The 21509-nt window shown below is 40.1% G+C and overlaps 2 protein-coding genes across 2 annotated transcripts in view; both read right to left on the minus strand.

Moving 5' to 3' along the window:
* Nucleotides 1-883, minus strand: part of LOC104949133 (cAMP-dependent protein kinase catalytic subunit-like) — a 3035-nt gene extending 2152 nt beyond the window's left edge. Inside the window, exon 1 of the mRNA XM_010775415.1 lies at nt 866-883. Within this exon, the coding sequence (XP_010773717.1) occupies nt 866-883 (18 nt within the window). The remainder of the gene's footprint in view (nt 1-865) is intronic.
* Nucleotides 884-1062: 179 nt separating this feature from the next.
* LOC104949131 (platelet-derived growth factor subunit B-like) lies at nt 1063-10322 on the minus strand. The gene is made up of 3 exons (XM_010775412.1): nt 9642-10322; nt 3024-3120; nt 1063-2025 (listed from the first exon to the last, which is right to left on the minus strand). Exons 1-3 carry the CDS (start codon nt 9705-9707, stop codon nt 1751-1753), a joined length of 438 nt encoding a protein of 145 aa, XP_010773714.1. The 5' UTR covers nt 9708-10322; the 3' UTR covers nt 1063-1750.
* Between the last annotated feature and the right edge of the window lie 11187 nt (nt 10323-21509).

A 21509-nucleotide genomic window follows, 5' to 3' on the forward strand; every position in this document is an offset into this window, starting at 1 on the left:
TACCGGATTTTGTTACTATTACTCAAACAGGAACGACGGTTGGTTAACAAAGTATAGGAAGGTGGGGGGAGTGTGAGCGAAGTGAGAGCAGGGAGTCTGCGGGTCGCCGCGTCGTCCGGCACCATTTAAGCCCTGCCTTCACCACCTAGGTGGGCCCGCTACAACCTGGCGTCGTTGCGGTTGAGGACAATACCGGCGGTACGCAACCTCCACGTCGCGACGAGGCCCGCCGACGTTGTGGTTCTCGTACGTGACGCAGGGGCACCGTTGCGTGTGGGTCTGCGGACGTCCCCTATGGTGTTGGTGTCCTGTGTTTATAGGTTTTAATTTTTACTATACCACCTTTCTGGCAAATAGGGGAGACTGACGTAGAATGAATGAGTGTAGACCCGTGGGTTGTGAAAATCAAAAATGCCCCGACGATACCTGTCATGAGTTTCTATAACTTCACGACAATAAAAGTATATAACTACACACGAAAATAAATCAGAATTACACACACGTATACATATTTACACAGACACACTAACCACATATATATCATAATATGTAATAAACGTATGTATAAACATATATAGAAACAAAAACCATACGTATCTACCGGAACATTCATTTTCACTGTCCGGGATAGATAAGCATGAGAGGTTTACAGATGGTCACAGAGATGACGTAGTTGACTTTCATAACTGATAATCATCTACAACTAGAAATCTCAGATAACTATTGATATATACACAGGAGAGATCAACTACTTCTAAGCTCAATACCAGTAAGCGTTTTTTCCCAGGTTGAAACGTATTCTTTCAGGCACAGCGTCGCTTCCAGTCATCCCGGTTCTCCATACATCTGGCCAGTTCATTGGTACTTTGTGCTCCTGCGTCATTCTTGAGTACATCATGGCATGTTGGATCTCATGTAGTTGTTTTCTGTCTTTCTGTTCTAATTTTGTTGTTTTTTGTCGTCACCTTGCATACATTTTTTGTAATTTCTCCTATTTACTTTTTTTACATCTCATTTTGGATGTTTTTATGTACTTTGTGGTTGCTTTGTATCTCTTTTTTGTCATTTTGCATATCTTAGTGGTAGTTTTGTGTATTTTTTCAGTCGGCTTTTTGTGGTCACTTTGCATCTCTATAGTAATTTCCCTTAAATGTATGAAGATTATGTGGCTCTAAGTCTAAGTGGTCGCTTTCGACTCTTTGTGTTGACTTTGCATCTCTTTAATTCACATTCCTTCCATTTTTGACACATGTATATAGTGAGATAAGTAGCTCTCACCATTGAAGCCCAATTGGTTTAATACAAAGTGACTTCTGACTCATGAAGCTCAACTGTCCTGCATTAGCACCACGGCATCCACTAAAGCCGGTTTCTAGCTGATGCAAAGCAGAAACAAGCAGCAGCGGGATTATAATATGAAACTCATGCATTCCAAATGAGTAGACGTGCTACAGCTTCCTCTTATCAGACATGAGGACATTTTCCTGCAACTGTTTGACGTACACAGATAAGATATGAAACATATTCTACATGATGATTGATGAAGGGTATTAGTAACTCCTCATGCAGGAGGGAAGCCAACAAAGGCACGTAGACTGGTGTTCAGTTATTCAGACATCTGTTTTATCAAAAAGGTTAATGGGGAGGATTTGACCGTGTCACTAAAGCCATACTTGTCACATCAATCAACTCCCAGGAAGGGCAGTCCTTTACTAATGAGGATGGAGTACTTTACATGTCATGAGAGAAATCAGGAATCCTCCACATCAGCACTACAACCTTCTAATAAACTATTTATGGGTTTGAATGCACACATATTTAAGCTTAAGACCATGAGGTTGTGTTTGTCAAGATCCAAAGAACTGATAGCAGTGAGGATCTTTGTCATAACTGACAATAACTTCACATATTTAGTGCAACAAAAAGGTCTTTTAAATGATATAAGGAAGGGGGAGGGGCTTATCTTACCAAGGCTCCTTGGTAGTCTGTGGCCTCCGTTCGCTGCAAAAGTCCCGTCCTCCTCATCTGAGAGAAAACAATAAACAAAAGCAGCCTATGATTTGTGTAAACACAGCAAGTGATTTATGAATGGTGTTTATGGCATGCGGTGCATATTGTGTTCTGAGGCCTTATAGCGCCCCCTGGATGTACGGAGGCAAAACAGGAGCTGAAGAACTGGCATGTGGAGGGGAGAGGGGGAAACAAAGAGGTGTGTGGGGGGGGGGGGTTAACGTCACATGTGAGGGTGCTTAAGAGCATGTAAAAAGGAGAAATACAGACATGGATATAGCTTAAGTATGTATTGCATGGGTGTATTTTCGTGTGTGTTTGTGTGTTTCTAAGACCATATGTTGTGTTCTCCCTGCTCCTTGTGTCTCCACTTGTTTGTCAGAGTTGGTTTTATTACTGTTGATGTTTACTAGTCACAATTATGGTATAAGTAACAACTTGTTGCCATGTTTATTTGTAGGTTATCATTGCTTTACCGTGCACATTTTATGTTTTATTGAGTGAACACTTGATTACAAGTTTCTGCAATTAGAATATAATCTCAGAATAGTAATGCCTGCATTTATGATAAAATCACAAATCAGCATATTGTGTTTGTTGTTGCATCACTGGCCTTCATGTATTACCTTGTGTATTCATCAGCTTTATTTAAAGAGACTCTAGGTCCATTTTTCAAAGACATACAACACTCAAATATAAATTACAAAAGGAAGTTATGCCAATGTTTCCACAGAGGTGACTGGTATCGTACAGCACTGAGACACGGATTTGAAAGCCGCATAATGACAGAGTTATGAGAAACATTCAATCGACAGATGAATTTGTACATTAGAGAGCATGGAACGACACGTGTTGACTCATGCATTACAAAACATTTCACTTGCAACTGTATTGACACTGCTGTTTTTATTTGATTTCAAAGCACTTTTGAAAGGATCGTCACTAGACCAAAGGTTAAACACCATTCTCATACACCCATGTTTTATGAAATATCAGAAGTTGCTGGTCTTTACCTACGGAGTCAGAGAGCAGCAGCAGCTGGAGGTCCTCTATGGAGGAGATGGGGCTGTTTCTAACCAGCTCCACCAGGGCTGCAGGCAGAGGATCCCCCTGAAACACACCAGAAAGAAATCAAACATATTACTCTGGAACATGAGTCTGGGATGTAGAGACACAACCATTGAGTTTTTCAGCCGTGCATGAGACAATAAGAACATCTATTTGAGTATTTCCCACCCGGAATTCATCCTGCATCAAACATCACAGAGTTCTCCAAACAATTCCTCTGAGGAAAGGGAAGAGCACCGCAGCACGTCTGCAACGGTGTTTCAGTGTGTGTGTGTGTGTGTGTGTGTGTGTGTGTGTGTGTGTGTGTGTGTGTGTGTGTATGTGTGTGTGGGGGGTGTAGGCTTGACTTGAGGAACTAGAGGTGATCAAAATGAAAACAAAAATGCATTTGTTCTATAAGGAACCCAAACCCCGCTGTGAAAATCGACAGGTCTTTTGATAAAAACATAACAACTATTATTGTTAGTTTATTTAAACAGTGGGATCTTTACAGACATAATTTTAGGACAAAACTTCCCAAAAGTCTAGTAAACTGGCATCAACCACAGAATGTATTCCAGGCATCTCACAAAAAAACGTGTTTAAAAAAACTTGTGTAAAATTATTTTATTTATTTTTATTTACTTTACTATTATTAATTAATTTTTTATAATTGTCCTATTTTTTTTTTTTTTTACTTTATTTTATTTCATATTCTGTTGTACCATTGTATTATTTGTCATTTGAATGGAAAAGTCAGGATATGTCTTGATTTGTAAAAGAAAATGAAAATAAACAGTTTAACATTTTTTTTTTAAACTCTGACTTTGAGACAAGCTAGCCGGAAGATGTAAAATGCTGATTCATGAGTCATTCCTGCTAAACTATGGAGTTTTTATATCATGGAAGCTATAAACAATATGAGGCTGTGTCACAACAGGAAACTTAATAGTAGGAACATTTATTTTAAGTTGTCTTTGTTGTAAATAACACCAGGATAAGATAACACTTAGTGCTTAAACAACAAAATGAGTCCAATACCACCACGCCAAGCAACAGCAGCTCTACATGGTGACTCTGTGGAGTGGGTGTGGGTTTAACCCCCCCAGTCATTAATGGGCAGGAGGGGGGTATTAACCAAAGCGGACACACAATGGTCACTAAGAGCAGGGTGAATGACTATTGGCGTTGTGTCTTCTCATCTGCTAACATTTAGGGGTCAAAGGAGCCAGGAAGGAGTCAGGAAGTGGGGGAAGGAGTGATATGGAGAAGAGGAGATGGAGAAGGGAGGTGCATCTGAAGAAGAAAAGTGGGATAATAGATGAATAAAAGACGGGTTAAAATGGACAAGGATCAGACATGGGTCGAGAAACTTCCTCACGTTGCTTTAAATGCTGTGGACGTGCTTCATTTGCTGTCGCATGGGGACAAGGGACCAATGAAGATGGACTCAGAGCAGCCAATGTGGACAGACTATAGGACCAACAGATACAATATGAACTCATATCTGATCTCTAATCTTTCCCTGCTTGATTCTGTGTAATAGCATTTGTATTTCTTTGTGTTTAAAGCCTCTTTCATACTCATCATTGGGTATGATATATTAGATTAAACTGGCCCTCTCCCACTATAAGAAAGTTTGGATTTAAAAGGATCCACTTTCTCGCTTCCTTAAAACTGTAGGATTCAACTTCTCTAAGGAGACACTCTGCCTAGTTCTTCTTTATTACTAGCATCAAGAAGAAAAGCTTTTATGTTTAAGGCTACCTCGGACTGGAATAATTGACCTTCTAAAATGTTATCTTAGTCACCCTCTGGTATGTTAAGCTAATTTCATCTCCTATTTTAGGAAAAATGTGCATGTTTAAAATTACATTAACGAACATCTGTCTTTGGCTACCACTACTGGCTTTAAATTGTATTTCAAAAAGTTAAAAAAGAAGATGTCATCAGATTAGTGGTATAGAAAATAGGGATAACTAGCATGATTTTAATCTTATAACAACATTGTCTTTTGGTTTTTCTGTATGTTTAAGTAGTCAAATGTGTGGTGTGTTTGTCCGTTGATACTTTAATGTTTCTTTAATAGTTTATTTTCTGTGTAGGACCCTGTCAAGAACAAGATTACCCATCTCAAGGGGCTTATTCTAAATACAAAAATGTGCCTTAAAATGTCTTAGGATAAAAATACATCAGCAATTTAGAACCATACAACGTAAAGGACTACACATCGTAAATTAAATGTAAAAGGTCCGGTCCGGTACAGTGTGTAGGACTGTAGAGTATAATGAATCCCTACGGGAAGCAGGCTTTAGCCAAAGGAAGCAGCCATCCATGCATGGACATGTATTCTCATCCTGCCTCTACTGTACGCCGCTGACTTTCCCCCATTGTTAACGGGCTTTCCAGAGCGTTGAAAATACACGGGGAAATGCCTGCTGTATTACGCTCACATGTCTGAGCTGTCCGTCCCCTCAGGAGTCATCACCGTGATTTCTTCCCTTCGCCAAACGGAGCAAAAGCCGCCTGCTCGGCTAATTGTGTCTAATGTTAATTATAGGATGTGTGCCTTTGTCCACGGTGGTGCCTGCTGCCATGACGATTTGTTTCTAAGCAGGAAATACTAAATAAACACTTTGGGTTCTGATAAACAAAACAGATGTAAACACATTCAAAACCGAATGCGTAAACACACATCGAGAAAGCTCAATGTTTAAATAATAATATCAAGATAGTAAAATAGTAGGTTGTAAGGGAATGTCATAGGACCTGTACTTAGGTAAACAAGAGCGTAAACGAATGATAGGGTTTATCGAGGCATCAAATCAGGGCTGGAACTAATGATTGTTGTCAATTTTGATTATTTTCTAGATTGATCTGGTAATCGTATGGTCTAATAAAATGCAAGAAAATAGTGAAAAATCTTTTTTTGTCAGTCCAAAACTTAAAGATATTCACTTAAATAGAAAGACAGAAAAAAGTGGAAAAATCTCTATATTTGAGAGGCTGAACACAGCCCCACCATTTTTGCATTAAAAAGTACATGAATCGATAATATGTGATTATTTTTTGTTTTGCTTTTACCCAATATTGCACTCAATGTGGGTATTGGGCTTGTCCATGTTATGAAGTTGCTAAACTTGGATAAATTGTGGAGTCCTACTGTCAATCAGTTAAAAAACACAGAAAACTTCTTATAAAGTGTGTAACAAAACCAAACGGCCCCCTTCATTGTCGTACAATATCGCTCTTCTTTTAAAATCATGACAAATCCTGTTGTCTCGTACACTTTGTGTCATTTCACATCGTCCAAAAGATCCCATTTTTGGACGTAATCCAGCCCTTATCACCCAAAGCAAGCCCCCGTCCCCTGGAGGTGTGTTGGACGTTTTGAGGACTGCCAGGTCCCAGCTGCAGTGGGCAGGAGGAGCGTCTAATGGCTCATAATTAGGGGGTCGAGTTTGCTGCAGCACTCGTGTGGAGTTTCACGTGTGCTCGTTGAAACCGCGCCTACACGTGCGCAAAACTGGAAATGTCTGAATAAATGTGACTGTAATTAATTCCTTTGTCATGATTTACGCTCTGGAAAGGCGCCTAATGCAATCAAGGATAATGATGAGTTTGTGCTGTAAATTAAATGTCTGGATTCCTCTTTGGTGGTCCACGTTTAAAATCTATACGTGTATATACAGTTGAATGTTCTTATGATGATGTTCTTTTTATAGGGTTTGTGATTGAAGCTTGCAAAGTGACTCCAGTAGGACTTGGGGAACTCCTGGTGTTGTACCTCAAAGGCTAACTTTCTCCCTTCAAAACGCCTGGCCTGTCAAATGTGAGCTTTCTTTTTACATGTGGTGCCTAGAGAGGCTATAAAATGCAAAGACAAGCTGATGACAGGGATCTCAAATCATCCATCATAGCTGTGTTCCACCAGAAATCCACCTTTATGTTAAGCATTCATGGCTACGGTAAATGCATACACTTAATTGTATAGGTGGGGTAAATGAAAGTGGGGATACGCGTACGTTAAGATGGCACACTGCAAAAAACTGTTTATATTTTGCCATTAATTAAAAGCTTCTATTGGCAGAAGACCTGGATGCACATTTCCCAATACCATGCTACTCCAGCTGTCTGAATGAAAAACTCACAAAGGGTTGTGCCCTCTTTCTGACTTGTTTAAAGGTCTACTTCCTATGACTGACTTGTTAACTGTGTGTTTTGATCCCATTTCGTTTCACAAGTGGCTGACACTGGTGGTTCATTGTGAAGATTGACTTCCTGGGTCGGAAACAGAGAAAAATACAAAAAATAATCTGATCAAATGTGCATCTGGACCTACTTCTATAGCCTTCATTTAGGCAAAAGAGGCAAACATGTTTGAAATGTCATTTATCTTGAAGACTCACTTGACCTAGACGAGGCCCTGAGTTAAGATTTGTCTTCCTGTTTGACCTCAGGAGACGGTCAGACTCCACCCATCGATCATGCGTGCGTATTTCACCGTAGCATGTTCATTACTCTGACAGATGTGTGCAGAAGTGGTTCACTGGAGGTGGAAACTTAAGTAAACAGGGCATCATTCATGGTAACATCCCTGTCACAAAACACTTAAAAAAATACTGACACTTAAATGGGGACAACACTATTGCATTTTCAGGTAAGATTGTCATTGCGTTCTGCACTTAAATATCAATAATTGAAGTGTTTTAGACCCTCAACATCTGGCAACACAGGTGATTTACATTGTGTTGATGCATGACAAATATTTCACACCAGAACCAGATCATTTGTCATCTTGCCTCCAAGACATATTTCCCCCTGAGTGTCAAAATCAATCTCTCACAACTGTGGAATCTCATGGTCGTCCACAGTGACTAACATGTGGTCTCTGCAGCATCACGTCACAGTAAGACGCTGCTCACTTCAAAGGTCCTCAATTATACTGTTTTTCATCCATATGTTATAGTTCTCAGATATATAAAAAACATGTTTGTCTGAAACACCAAACAGATCATTGCAGCATTACCCATAATCCCCTCTGTTTCAGCCCTGTTTCCAAAGTGCTGATTCTCTGTCTGTTACTTTAGATGAAAATAAGGAGCCCCTCCCCACGCCCCTCTGAGAGAGATTTGGTTAAAAATAACACAATGGTGCTCTAGGGGGGGGTTCAGGTGATAAGGTGTGGGGGGGTTACCTTGGTTGCTGATTGGCTAATGGTTACAGAAGCCAAAACATCGTTATGACATCATAAAGTGGCCAAAATCTGATCAGCTCATTTTCAGACAGGTTTTTATAGAAATGGATCAGGACAAAAAGAGAGAGAATCTTTTTTCCTGAAACTTTCAGAGTCTCTTTTCACAGAGGGGGGGTCACATGTTTATGTATCAAAGACATGAAAAAGTGGATTTTGCATAATAGGTGACCTTTAAGAACTCACTCAACATCTGGAGCAGCATCCACTTTACCCCGTGGAGCATCCAGCTGCTAAAGAGCCTCTCATGGCAGCCAGCCTCTGTTTCCTGGATCATCACCCCCTCCTCCCCATCATGTGTGTGTGTGTGTGTGTATGTGTGTGTGTGTGTGTGTGTGTGTGTGTGTGTGTGTGTGTGTGTGTGTGTGTGTGTGTGTGTGTGTGTGTGTGTGTGTGTGCCCCTGGGCATCCATTCATTCATTATACCAGTTAATGGGAGGAATAACAGTTATTTTCTCCAGGGAGGATCCCAACCAACGCACAAACAATAAGGGAAAGACAGGTTTTATTCTAAGACTGGTGCACTACATCTAAAAAATAAAGAAAAATCTACTTGAAAACCCTTCATTTCAAGTCATTTGTACGAATTGTGTGAACAAGTAGCATACTGTAAGTAGCCAAGGCTAAGTTTCTTTTAGCTAGCATACTTTAAAGCTACTATTTCCTGTCGTAGCTTGTGCTGCATTTTCATTGTTTGAATCTAACAAACATTTACTCAAGTAATTGTAGTTCATAACTGTTACTTTATACTTCTACTACTACGATACAAAGAGAAATATGGTATCTTGACTACATTCATTTTACAGCTAACGTTAGTAACTTTACAAATGAAGATTTTTGCACTAAAAAAGTTATACTAATATTATGTTTTGTTATAAAATAAGCTTGGTCGATTAATCAACTAGCCGATGTTTTTTTTATAGAATGTTCTGCATTTAGTACGTTTATTGAGTACATTTAGCTGATTACACTTACTTTTACTCAAGTAAACTTTAAAATGCATGACTTTGACCTGTAACAGAGTATTTTAACAATGTGGTATTAGCACTTTAACTTAAAAGAAGTATATAAATACTTCCCTCACTGCTCAATTCTCAATAAAATATGTTTTGCTTTGATCTTTATATGTTATGATAAAAAACACTACTATCTATTGCTTTTAAGGGTCGTTTCATATATTTGAGTTTTAATTGTTATTGTATTCTATGTTGCACCTACGGGACCAGCACAAAGGATATCTCCTTATGCCTTAACAATGACAATAAAGTTATTGAAATGTTGAAAATCTTGAATCATCTCTAAAACATCGACAGTTTTGACGCAAACTCACCTCGGCTGCGCCAAACCGCAGACACGTCGCCAGCAGCGCGAGCAGCAGCTGTACCCACGAGCTCATCTTGCTGCCCAGCCTCGAGCCACTTTGACGGACCGGGCATTTATGGAAGCGCGAGGGACCCCTCAGCACTGCGCGCGGAGGGACAGCGGCTCGCCCTGCGGAACCGCGTGCGCGTAAACGGTCCGTCCGCACCACTGTTGTCTCTTCAGAAGAAAATATCCGAAGAAGAAGATGAGAGGAGACGAAGAAGCTCCAAAGTACTGATGAATAATAACCTTCCAAGTTGTAGTCAAAGTGTTCTTCAGTCTTTTTATTTTAGTCCACCTTGCACACAAGATCGCAACTAATGTACTCAAACATTTCCAAGTCACACACTTCGCCTAGAAAGCAGTCTTTGAGAAAGTATCAATTAATCCAAGGATGCCCAGTTTAAAAAAAATACAATATATCCAACTGACGTCTTTCTTTCCAAAAGTGAGGGTCTTTTTTTAACCGTGATGTGTCCAAAAGTGCAGATCAGAATTGCCAGCACGGTAGTTTGCGGTGCTCTTCTTCCAAGAAGTCTTATCAATAAGAAACGCAGTGTGTGTCTCGGAGCGCCTCAGCCTGCTGGAGCCGCCTGATTACGCAGCGCTGTGGTGGAGCTGAGGGGAAGAGCAGCTCTCCAAGAGTCTCTCTCCCGCCCCCTGTCTGAAGAATGGTCCTCTGCACACAAAGCAGCGACATTAATCCACAACGAGCTCTTCACACAAAGCCGCCACTCTGGGCTCTATTTCCTCTGTCGTGAATTATTTATGCAGATATTCCTGAGGCTGGGCCAATCAGTGGGTTTGTCTGATCTGAAGTCTGTGTCAGCCACATGATCTGGTTTTAAATGATAGTATTATTAACTCTGAGGGTTTAAATATATCAACATAGTGTTAGTATGTAATGCAGTGGTTGTAAAGTAATGCGGGGTACAGGTAGCCTACTTGATTGTTTCAACTACAAGAACTATATTAATTTCATAGTCCTTAGTCTTGTATTACTTCCAGGTTAAGATTTTATATATACATGATTTCTTCAATGCAACAATGCTTAGATTACTGCAATTTGACACACTACAACTAAAATGCTACTTACCCATAAATGCACCTGTATTAAGGATCTAATAATATAGCACTCAAAGTTATCTTTCTGCATGCCAGCTACTGTACTTAACAACCACATTCACATGTAATTGTTTGATTTTGAATACAGCGCTTTAACATGTAATGGAATACACCGATGGTTGGTTCACTACAGCGTTATAAACCCGATATAAACAAAAGCTGCGGTGGTTTTATGCTTTAAATAAACCAAAATGCTGCCAAAATAACATCCTAATGACACAGATTTGTAAATAGTATCATGGTTCAGCATCGATTAAGGCTCTGTCAACATTTTAGTATATCAGCAGTCAAAATAACATCCTCTTGTTTATGAGTTAGTTTAAAGTGTACATATGGACAAATTCTGGTTTAATGGGAAAGTCATTAACAATAACAACAACCCTGTGACGATTGTTGACTTCAAACAACTATCTCTAATAATGATACCAATAATTACATTTTTAAAAACTTGTCATGTTCAACATCCAAAGGTTTTAATGCACATAAGCTACAGTGTAGAAATGACAATTAAATTCTTATGAACCGAACTCCTCCAACAATGCAACATAGTTATATAATAAAATACAAATAAAAAATAATGCAAGAAGTCTATATATACGTAAATAGAATATGATATACGTTGCCCTATTTCTCAGTTCAAATTTAAAAATGCATGATCAACTTGCATCCAGGGATTGTACGTAAAACAAAAGATGCCTTAAGCAACACGAATGAACAACCAATGACCCTTAAATCATCGCATTGCATAACAGACCTTTACGCAGCGACTATTGCTGGAGAGGTCACGGGGATAGTCGCCATGCCAACTGACTCCTCTTGTTACCTCAGCATCACGGCTAGCCGGGCTATCAGGAAACAAAAGGTGTTTCTAAATATCACAGGAGTTATTCTCAGAGTCCTGACCTTTTGCCGTCAGTTTAGGGAACATTTATAAACAATGCCTGACGGGCCCCAAAAATAGTATATCAGCACGGCGACCTCGAGGACTCATGATGATACGTGACGGGGAGAAAAGAGCAAGAAAGCTTTTATCATGGGAAAAAAACACATTTGAAAGTGCAAGAAAGAACAACACTGCTCAAAGAATCCTTACATTGTTTCTGTCTGAAGCGTTTAAACACAGATCCTCACAGCTTTTCTCAAACACCGCTGTACTGCAGCATTGAACAATGTCCCGACAGTTAGTAAAGTCTAGTTTCTTCCAGTTCAATCATGGCCCGGTGAATAATAGGATGCCATTGTTTTTCTAACAAGAGTCAATGGAGGAAACAGCATGAGCTACGGAGCTATATTTACACTCTGTTTCATATTCGCACGTTTGGCCAAGGCCACAGGCAGCGCGGGATAACAATTGTGACTTGGGATACCAATGCAACAAAGCACAAAGGAAACAGTGGTTAAGTGAACTGGTACCACTTTACAATAAGACTACGAATAGTTTGTAACTCATTTATTCATTTCATTTCATTTTTATTTGTCATGGTACACAAAACCAAATGTACAATAATTGCCACAAAACATGACTCTACCAAAACACCATTGAGTGAAAAGGAGCAGGGAGAAGAATACAATCTTATGTGACCTGCCCCTTTCTAAAAAAAAACAAATAAATACAAATAGATGGTCTGCCCTTCATAATAATATTTTTTTTTTTTCACAGCCAAACATAACAGTATCTTAGGATACTAAGAGAAACACACACACAAAATACTTATTTCCCACTTGACAGCTAACGGAAAGAAACAAAACAACACCAAAACATCACATGTATAAGGAAAAGAAAAGTGCAACACCCTCATCTGAGTCCTACTGAAGAAGAAAGTGGAAAGCAATGCATGATGATAATAATAACAATAACAACAATAACAATGGCAAAATTAATTAGGTTGTGAACACTTTATAAATCATTAATAAGCTTTTATAAGACATGAGATAAACAGGGCAACTGTGACCGGTTGCTTGCCAAATAGTGAGCCCACATTTATCTGAACTGCTAAGCCTGATATTGTCTACCTCGTCTTCTTCATCAGCCAGATTCCTTGGTATCTGTTGTTCACTGAGTTGATTCTCGCTAAGTAGCCAATATAAGGCTTACGGCCCGTCCACACACAGGCATGAAAAAAATCTTTCAAAGCTTCGCCCATTCACTTGAATGGGGTGATGTAGAAGATTTTTAATCTTCGCCGAACTGCATTGTGGGGAGCGGAGCATGGCTTTGCAAGCATCTTGAGCATCAAAAGTTGAGCAATGCTCAACTTTTGATGCTCCCAATGCTTGCGAGGCTGGCATCAGCCAATCAAATCCCGTTTATGCAAATCCCGCCAGTGCAAGCACTAGCCAATCAAACCGCGTGTACTGTATGCAGATACCGCTGCGGTCTTTTCCATATGTCATAAAGTGGAGGATAAATTAATCATCGCTGTAGGAAATGTCCCGGTCCCGGACGGGCCGTTAGTCATCTTGCCAAATAGTGAGCCTGTGTTGACGTATGAAAACTATGTTAGGACTGGTTTATAAACTGTTCTTAATGATTAATAAAGTGTTTACAACTTCATTAATAACCTAATTATGAGTCCTTTATAAGGGTAGTCTCATTGTAAAGTGGTACCAGTTAACTTATTGTGTGTTAAGATGTATAAATTAGCTGGTGTTGCCAAAGATAATTTCACGTTTTTTAAGTCAAAATAGTTTGAAAACTTGAATTTCTCTTACTAATGGACTTTTTTAAACTCAGGGTGGTCTAGGCATAAGCTAGACTTGCATCACTAATAATAGGGCTGAATACTGTATATATAGTCAGTGTCTTACTTACACTAGGCGGCTGTAGGCTCACACCCAGTTTGTAGAAACAGACAGGAGTTGGGACATGAAATATTATAGTGCTTTGGAAGAGGCCTCAACCAAATGTATAAAAATAATAAAAACATAAATTTCAGTTTAAGTTTTCGCCATCTTTTGAATATGTGTACAGCTTTACCTTGCTGTCGGACAGTGTTTACCAACAGGCAACTGAAAACACATCTATGCTCTCTTCAAGGCCACCAGATCCCATTCACAAAAACTTAAATGTTACCCCGAAGAACACAAGAGTTGCTTCTGTCTCGGTAGATTGTTAGTTGACCCGTGGTCTTCTTTCATGAATCTGAGGAAAACAAAGTCACACAGCAACATAAACGTGCACTTATGGCGCATTTCCACTGCAGCGGGTAGCCCCGTTTAAGCGTCCTTAATCGTCCTCAAGCGGCCAGGCCGGTTTTTGGTAGCCTTTCCATATAGCGTAGCACCGGCTAGCGGGTACTTTTTCCCTCTTTTTCCGGCCCCATAAAATCGTGGTTCTATCAGGCCAGGGCTGAACTAGTGACGTCAACACTCTCGACTGCTGATTGGTCAGAGAGAATCGTCACAAGATCGCGTGCGAGATCATCCCTAGCGTCGCATATATATCTAGAAGCAAGCTTGCAGCATTTTTGTAAACGGAGGAGCTACAAAAATGGCAACGTCAAAGAAAAGCACACCGTGGTCGACCGAGGAGGTGACGACGTTCCTACATCTCATTGGGGATGATCAAATCCAGCGGGAGCTCGACGGAACAACTCCAAATGTGAAGAAGAAAAAAGCAGATCGCCCCGCTACCCCAGGTCCTAAACTGTAATGGAAATGCGCCACGGCCTCGGACGGACAGCGAGGCAGCCAGAGGCCTGAGCGAGGACGCTTAGGGACGCTTAAACGGGGCTACCCCGCTGCAGTGGAAATGTGCCATTATATTGTTTTTTTAAGTAGGCCTGTTGATAAAAACAGTAACTTTATACGGCAGAAGAAACGTTGATAATGAACTGCCCTCTCGGTATATCGGTTAGTGACGTCTGTGTTCGTGTGTTACCTTGGTGAATCCGAAATAACCCAAATCACACAGTGACATAAATGTACTAACTTGGTGTAGACCAACTTCTGTTCTCTGGAAAGTTGAGCTCAATTTTTTCAGGGTGCTTTAAAAAGAGCATATGGCTTCAGTTGTAAAGGGCTATATGACAGCAAGGTAAAGTGGTGAAAATGTTTAAAATATAGCAGACATTTACCCATATTGATTTTTCAAGTAGGTCTTTTTCCATGCGGTGACAAAATTGGGGTCTGCCGACTAATACTGACTGATGGTGACACACAGACGATGGATAAGTACCTCATATAACCCCACTGCACAGAACACCCAAAATCTGAAATCATCTCTTTAACTTTTGATTATTATCTTCCTCTCATTTCCTATCGATGTTGCCAGTTTTACCGCCCTGTACATGTCAAAACATATTTTACATTATGCTCAGATTGTGGCTCCTAAAACATGAGTGAGTTTGGTTTGTAATGAGAAAGGGAAAAGGAGGAGGAGAAGGAAGAGGAGGATGAGGAGGAGGGGGAACAGGTTCATGACTAGAGGTAGGGATTTTCCCAGCGTGTCCTGCATTGGTTTTACACACAGCTGACTTCCAATCCCAGAAACACTCTCTCACACACACACACACACACACACACACACACACACACACACACACACACACACACACACACACATCTGTGACTGCTACATCTCAGCACAATCCCATCGAGAGAAGTCCATCCATCATTATTTCTATGAGTCGACAACCTAATAAGGAACATCCATAAAATGCTCTGTGTACAAACCGACACGTGCATGCATACATGTATCACTGATATCACTGATATCACTGTGCACACAACTACCTCAAACACAAATGCACAATGAAAGGCTGAATGAAACTGCTAATGAAGAGCATTCAAACACGTCAAAGCGCAGTTGCGTGGAACAGATCAAACCCCCCTCAAATATTGGCTCACACACACGCTCACTGTCCAATCTCACCCTGAACGGAGGACAGAGGGCCCTCTATGCGTAACAATTGAGTGAGAAATGACAGCAGTCCTTCAAATATTTAAGAGCCTTTCAGAAGATCCGGAGAAGGTCACCGCACCCTGAACTAATCTCCTATCGGACAAAGATGCCATTTCACTGCGTGCGGTTTTTCCATCGTTGGCTGAAACACTCCAGTGGTTAATTTGACGCAGCGATCGCATAGTTGGGTCCTCTCCACCACGGACGTGAAAAACATGAATGTACTGTATTTGTGATGTAGAAAAAGAACCGTGGGTGGGGTGCACATGAGTTGGGCTGCCGTCACAGCCATCAGAGTTTAAGAGGGGAGGCAAGTGACCCTCGATTAGTCGTGCGGATAGACTCTCTCCAGCGCGTGTCTCGGAGATAATAGAGGATCATGTAGACCAAACGGACTAATGGGAAGTCATTAGTCGGCCCCTCGAGTCCAGAGTATGACCGCTCACCTCGGATCTCAGGTTTCCCAAGAGGAATGTGGCTGAATCACATCAAAAGACCAAAACATGGGGTAGATTCAGGTGCAAGGAACCACTGATTTATTATTATTCAGCTTAAGCACAACAGAGACTTAATTCTCAGTCTGTACGGTCAGTTCTAGCAGTGAAACCGTGTTAATGCTGCTTGGATGTTGGACTTTTATAGTGATTGACCCATGATGAGTGTGACTGAGTTGAGCAGCTCAGCAGGGATCTGTCAACAGCATCTAACGAATGGGTCTGAATGAGAGAGACTGACAGAGAGGAATTGTTGGAATGCACTCTACTGAGACAAAGATGGAGAGAGAGGACGGTTTAGGAAAGACGAGAGAGAGAGAGAGAGAGAGAGAGAGAGAGAGAGAGAGAGAGACAGAGAAACCCGTATATATGCAAAGTGGCAGAATAGATGGGAAACCAGAAAAAAAAGAAGCAGAACATGTGATTGATAAAAAAGCCCATGTCTGCCTGGTGCCACAGACATAAACAGCATCTTGTTGAAAATGACGTGAACATGAGAAATTAGCAATATTCGATAACTCTGTTTTAGCGTCCAGATTATTCTGATGACCTTCTGTTGTTGAATCTGGATTATTTTTCTGGGTATGAATGATTGGCATTTTACGTTTTTGGTGAGTTTTCAACTTTTCAACACAGTATGTAAAGAGACTATGTCTTTCCTGGTTTTGGGCCACAACGTTATTTTGAGTGTTGAAGCAACTAAGATGTTAGCATTGCCTTGACTGATACCGAATTCCAAGCATTTTAAAAGTGGTTTGCTTGTTGTCTTTCTGCCAGACCCGACAAAGCACGATATTTATACTTTTTACAAATCTGCATCATTATGTCGTTATTTTGGTAACATTTTTGATCTATTTCAAGCAACAAAACCCCACATTTTCTTTGGGTTCAAACCACTGTAGTTAACCAGATTAATTGCGCAAAGTTACGCAATTGATCTCATGGTTGAATTTGCGTGCATAAAGCAAAACAAAATAATAGTTTTTGCATGTAATGTGAACACAGCGTGAGAGGAATCAGTCAGTCTCTCTCAGGACGCGAGCCGAAAGCACAGCTCTGATGTTTGTAGCCCTGCTGTTGCAACAGAGGCTAATTTACAGCCTGATATGAACTCCTTCAGGCTGTGTCCTATGCCAGTTGTACTTTCAGAGCACACAAGGTCACACTTGACCCCACATAACTGTACCAGCCTGTTCTAAGTGGTGCAGTAAACATACATTTGTAATGTGGAAAGGGATACCTAAACTTCTGCAAATCATTCTTTCATATACAAGCATTTGGACTTGTGCTGTTTCAATGTGGAGACAGCACTGCCTTTTAAGTTAGGGCCAAAACGCAGCCAAAATATTAGCATTTGTAGGGACATGTTTTCTGGCTGGATTGATCAAAGAAAATAGCCAAAGTATGTCATGTAAGATAAGTTAAGATAACATAAGATGGACCTTTATTAATCCCTGTGGGGATATTCAGTAGTTTGACAGCAACAGTGTAAGATAAAAAAAAACAGGACAGCACAGATTAATAAAATGAAGGATCAAATAAAAAAATAAGAAATTATTTAAAATGAACATATATTCATATTTGGTCATGTGTACATATTATTTACATGTGTGTGTGAAAATAGTGTGTGTTTTATGTCCAGTAATAGTGTCACAAGTAAGTCAAAATAGAAACGAAAAAGCATACTGTGGGAAAAGAGCCTGATTATATGTGTGTGCATTACACAGTGGAGTGATCTCCACCGTGCATTTGGGGAGAGAGAACAATAGAAAGTAAATGTATATCTGAGTTATTTCTCCAATGGCAGTTTTATGGGCTCATAATCCCCTCAACTAATTCTTTATTGTGTCTTCAAGCTTTGCCAAAATTGGGTTTATATCAATATTTCTTTTCTAAATTGAGTTTTACTTCTGTTGGATGAGCGTCCTGCTGACGGTGACATTATGGAGACTCTCACAGGACCAGAGAGGATGGACCACACCGCGCTGCAGAGGATAAACACCTCCATGAGGAATGCCTGGTTTTGTTCAGCTGCAGGAGGCTGTATACAGCAGCATTCCTGCCCTCCCTGTCCCACCTCACAGGGGACTTCCCTGCTCTCTACTGTACTCAAACTGCTCTAATGAATACCACGTAGGCCTACTGTACTGTAAATATCTGTGTAATAATACACAGGGTACTACTGAATTAGCTCTGTCCTCTAAGTGACTTATTCTGGGTTTAATATTTGTCCTAAACAAACTCTCCAGTTTACTAAAGTGAATTCAAAAGCTGTCATTCAAGTATGCATGATTCTGATCCTACACACACACACACACGCACACGCACACGCACACGCACACACACACGCACACACACACACACACACACACACACTGAACACGTGCCAACCTGTCAATCAAAATCAGAAACCTTATTAGTCCCACAGCGGGGAAATTTACAGCAAAGGGACAGAGCAGATATAAAGGTAAAATTAAAGTTAGTAGACTAAGCTCACGTTAATAAAAGAACAATATAATATGAAAACATCCAAGGTAATAATAATTAGTGGCAGTATTGTAAAAATTAAGTATACTGTACATATACTTACTGAACAAAGTAATAAAGTAAGGCCATATACTGTATATCAACACTGAGCCAACCAATTAACTAGAATTTCATATTTGGGGTCAAAGATAACAAATATGGTGATCAGAAAAATTACGTTACAAATGCATCACCAGAGATAGTAGAGGGGAAAATGTTAATAATGGTAACAAATGCCTATGTTAACATAGAAAATAAGCTGACATCTTATATTGAAAATAAGGCAATATATTAAGGAATAGGTGTATCATTTTCAACAACTATTGGAAAGATTCCCCTTCATTTTGGTACAGACATAAATTATCTGGATTATTTTTAAGTGCTGATTAGCAACCGTAAACATTTTAAACCAACATTAACCATGTCTTTGTTAGCATGTTAGCATGCTGAAGTTAGAATTGAGAGTTGCTATAGCATGTCCCACCGTCTTTTAAAACATAGGTATACCAGGAAATAAAAAATATATATGGAGAAAAAATAGAGCCTGAAATGTATTGAACATTACACATTTATTACATGTGTTGTACTTTTCAACTTATATACTTATAATAGTCCTGTATTTTGGTGAGAGTATTTAGGTTTATTTTAGGGTTAGGGGTAAAAAGAAAAAGAGGATTCAAGGCTTTTATTGTAATGTGTACATAGCTACAGTGTAGTTATGACAATGAAAATCTTAGGTCAGGCTCCTCCAACACTGCAAAACAATCAAACAGATAATAGTGCAAGCAAATACAATTAAATATAATATAATATCAATTGTGCAGAATAGTCTAAATACAAGTAATTGGACAATTGATATATATATATAAGTACAAGTTACAACCAGATGAATGTTATGGATATTCTTTCAAAAGTGAAGGTGTTTAACATTTGTATGGCCATTGTATACAGCTTAGTTTCTTTACCTGTCTGTTTTGGCCTTCACAAGGGAGGTAGAAGGAGAAGGTGAGAATCAGTGAGGGAGTAAAGGGGGACAGCGTGTCAGACCAGAGACGGTCCGGATTCATCTCCTAACAAAAATAGAAAGGGAGGGACAGGATTACAGGTGTATTTGTAACAGTCAATCTAAAAATTGCTCCGTGAACTTTGTATCTCTACGTCGCTTTCTGCAAAGTGGCTGAGCCTCCTCCCAGGCGTTCCTGTTTACAAGCTTGTTTCCTGATGACGTTGATCTGAATGTGTCACGGTCCGTCATCTGGTATTCCTCTCAGAGACCAGGGCCCCTGTTTGTATGCTGTGTGAGGGACTTTCGTAGTTAATCCTGTCCTTATTAATTGCTCAAAATGACCTTTTAACATGTATTATTTAAGAGAATAATACTCGTTCCCTTTTCTGATTCAGGATTCTCCTTATTGACCCTTTTGGTGATGTGTTAAAGTTTCTAAATCTGTCTGTTACGTGAACATCCTGAAACAAAGGACATGACATTGTTTCCGGAGTTTATAAAATCACACATGTGAAATTGTTGATCCAACTGTCATAACCTGACCGGGGGGGCAATAACAAAAATGGGAAATGGATATTCAAATTCAAATTTCTATTTTGACAAAGGAAATAGACCCTTAAAAGGAAAGGGAAGTTTTGATGTGTGTAAACGGCATTAGTAGTGTATAAAGTGTTTCGACATGTGTTTGGATACAGGAAATGGGACTTGTAGGTTTGGAGGTTATGGAGTTACTTAAAGCCACTGAAAGTAAAGTGAGCAACGCTGGACACTTCTCAATGAAAGCTATCTTGGCTACGTAGCGGAAATTACAGTACTGGTAAACACAGCAATATACAACAATATATACTGTAAAAAGCACGACCAATAATTTTAGCTGGCCCGGCTAAAGTAACTGGATGGCCTACCTGCCTGTCAGCCTTCCATCTGTGCACAAACTTATCTCGTGCCCTCATTGGTCATGTGCGCGTTCGTGTGTGTTGGAGGAGGGGCTCTGTAAGGAAGGGGCAGATTTCTTCCGGCTGTGTATTTTCAAATTCTAGCGCACTCGAGCTGGTTTCTCCAAAATTACCTACCCCACCTTTAAGTAACATACATCTATGCTGGTGTTAAATAAGTAAGCCACCGTAAATGTTCTAAGCTTAATTTATTCACAAAGATTGTTGCTAGCTAGCTAATATCTAGAAAACTTTAGCAAGGGTAAGGGCAGAGTGGCCGTGTGTGATTTTAGACAATGCTCACAGGTTGAATATCACACACACTGTGCAAGTATTCCCACTGTACGGCATGGCAGTGTATTAAGGAAACAAAAAATTGAGACAAAGCATCAGCTGCAGGACGTTTAGGGGGTAAAGCTCTTTTTCTTCTTTGAAGCACCTGTTTTAAAAGGCTTCACACAGACCTGGTGGTCAGTAACTATCACTTAAAAGCACCTCAGGTGGTATATGAATCTGTGTAAGGTCTATTTAATGGAAAATACAGTCCTTAAAGATCCACTGAAGAGACATTAAATAAAAGGTCAGGAGGCGGCAGGTAGTTAATGTGACACACCCACGCTTAGCATCTTTGTAATTTGGTAGCGCTTCTCTTTGTTGCCTTGCCATGCAGCTGCTCGCCAAAAGTTCGAAATCCTTAGAGCCCCATAAATATCACAGATGTCAAGTCCTCCGTGCAGATTCTTGGAAGGCTTTTATACGGAGATAGTGTGCACACCTGCCTTCACAGTCATATGCATACTGCATATACATGCCTACATACAGTCCACACACACTGCAACAAACACAC

The sequence above is a fragment of the Notothenia coriiceps genome, unplaced genomic scaffold, assembly GCF_000735185.1.
Source record: "Notothenia coriiceps isolate Sejong01 unplaced genomic scaffold, NC01 NC01_scaffold00015778, whole genome shotgun sequence".
NCBI lineage: Eukaryota > Metazoa > Chordata > Actinopteri > Perciformes > Nototheniidae > Notothenia > Notothenia coriiceps.

Coding starts and splice junctions, on each gene's coding strand:
- LOC104949131 (XM_010775412.1), bottom strand. CDS start 9,707: ATGAGCTCGTGGGTACAGCTGCTGCTCGCGCTGCTGGCGACGTGTCTG. Junction 3,121..9,641: donor TGCGGTTTGGCGCAGCCGAG/GTGAGTTTGCGT, acceptor GGTGTGTTTCAG/GGGGATCCTCTGCCTGCAGC. Junction 2,026..3,023: donor GCTGCTCTCTGACTCCGTAG/GTAAAGACCAGC, acceptor GTTTTCTCTCAG/ATGAGGAGGACGGGACTTTT.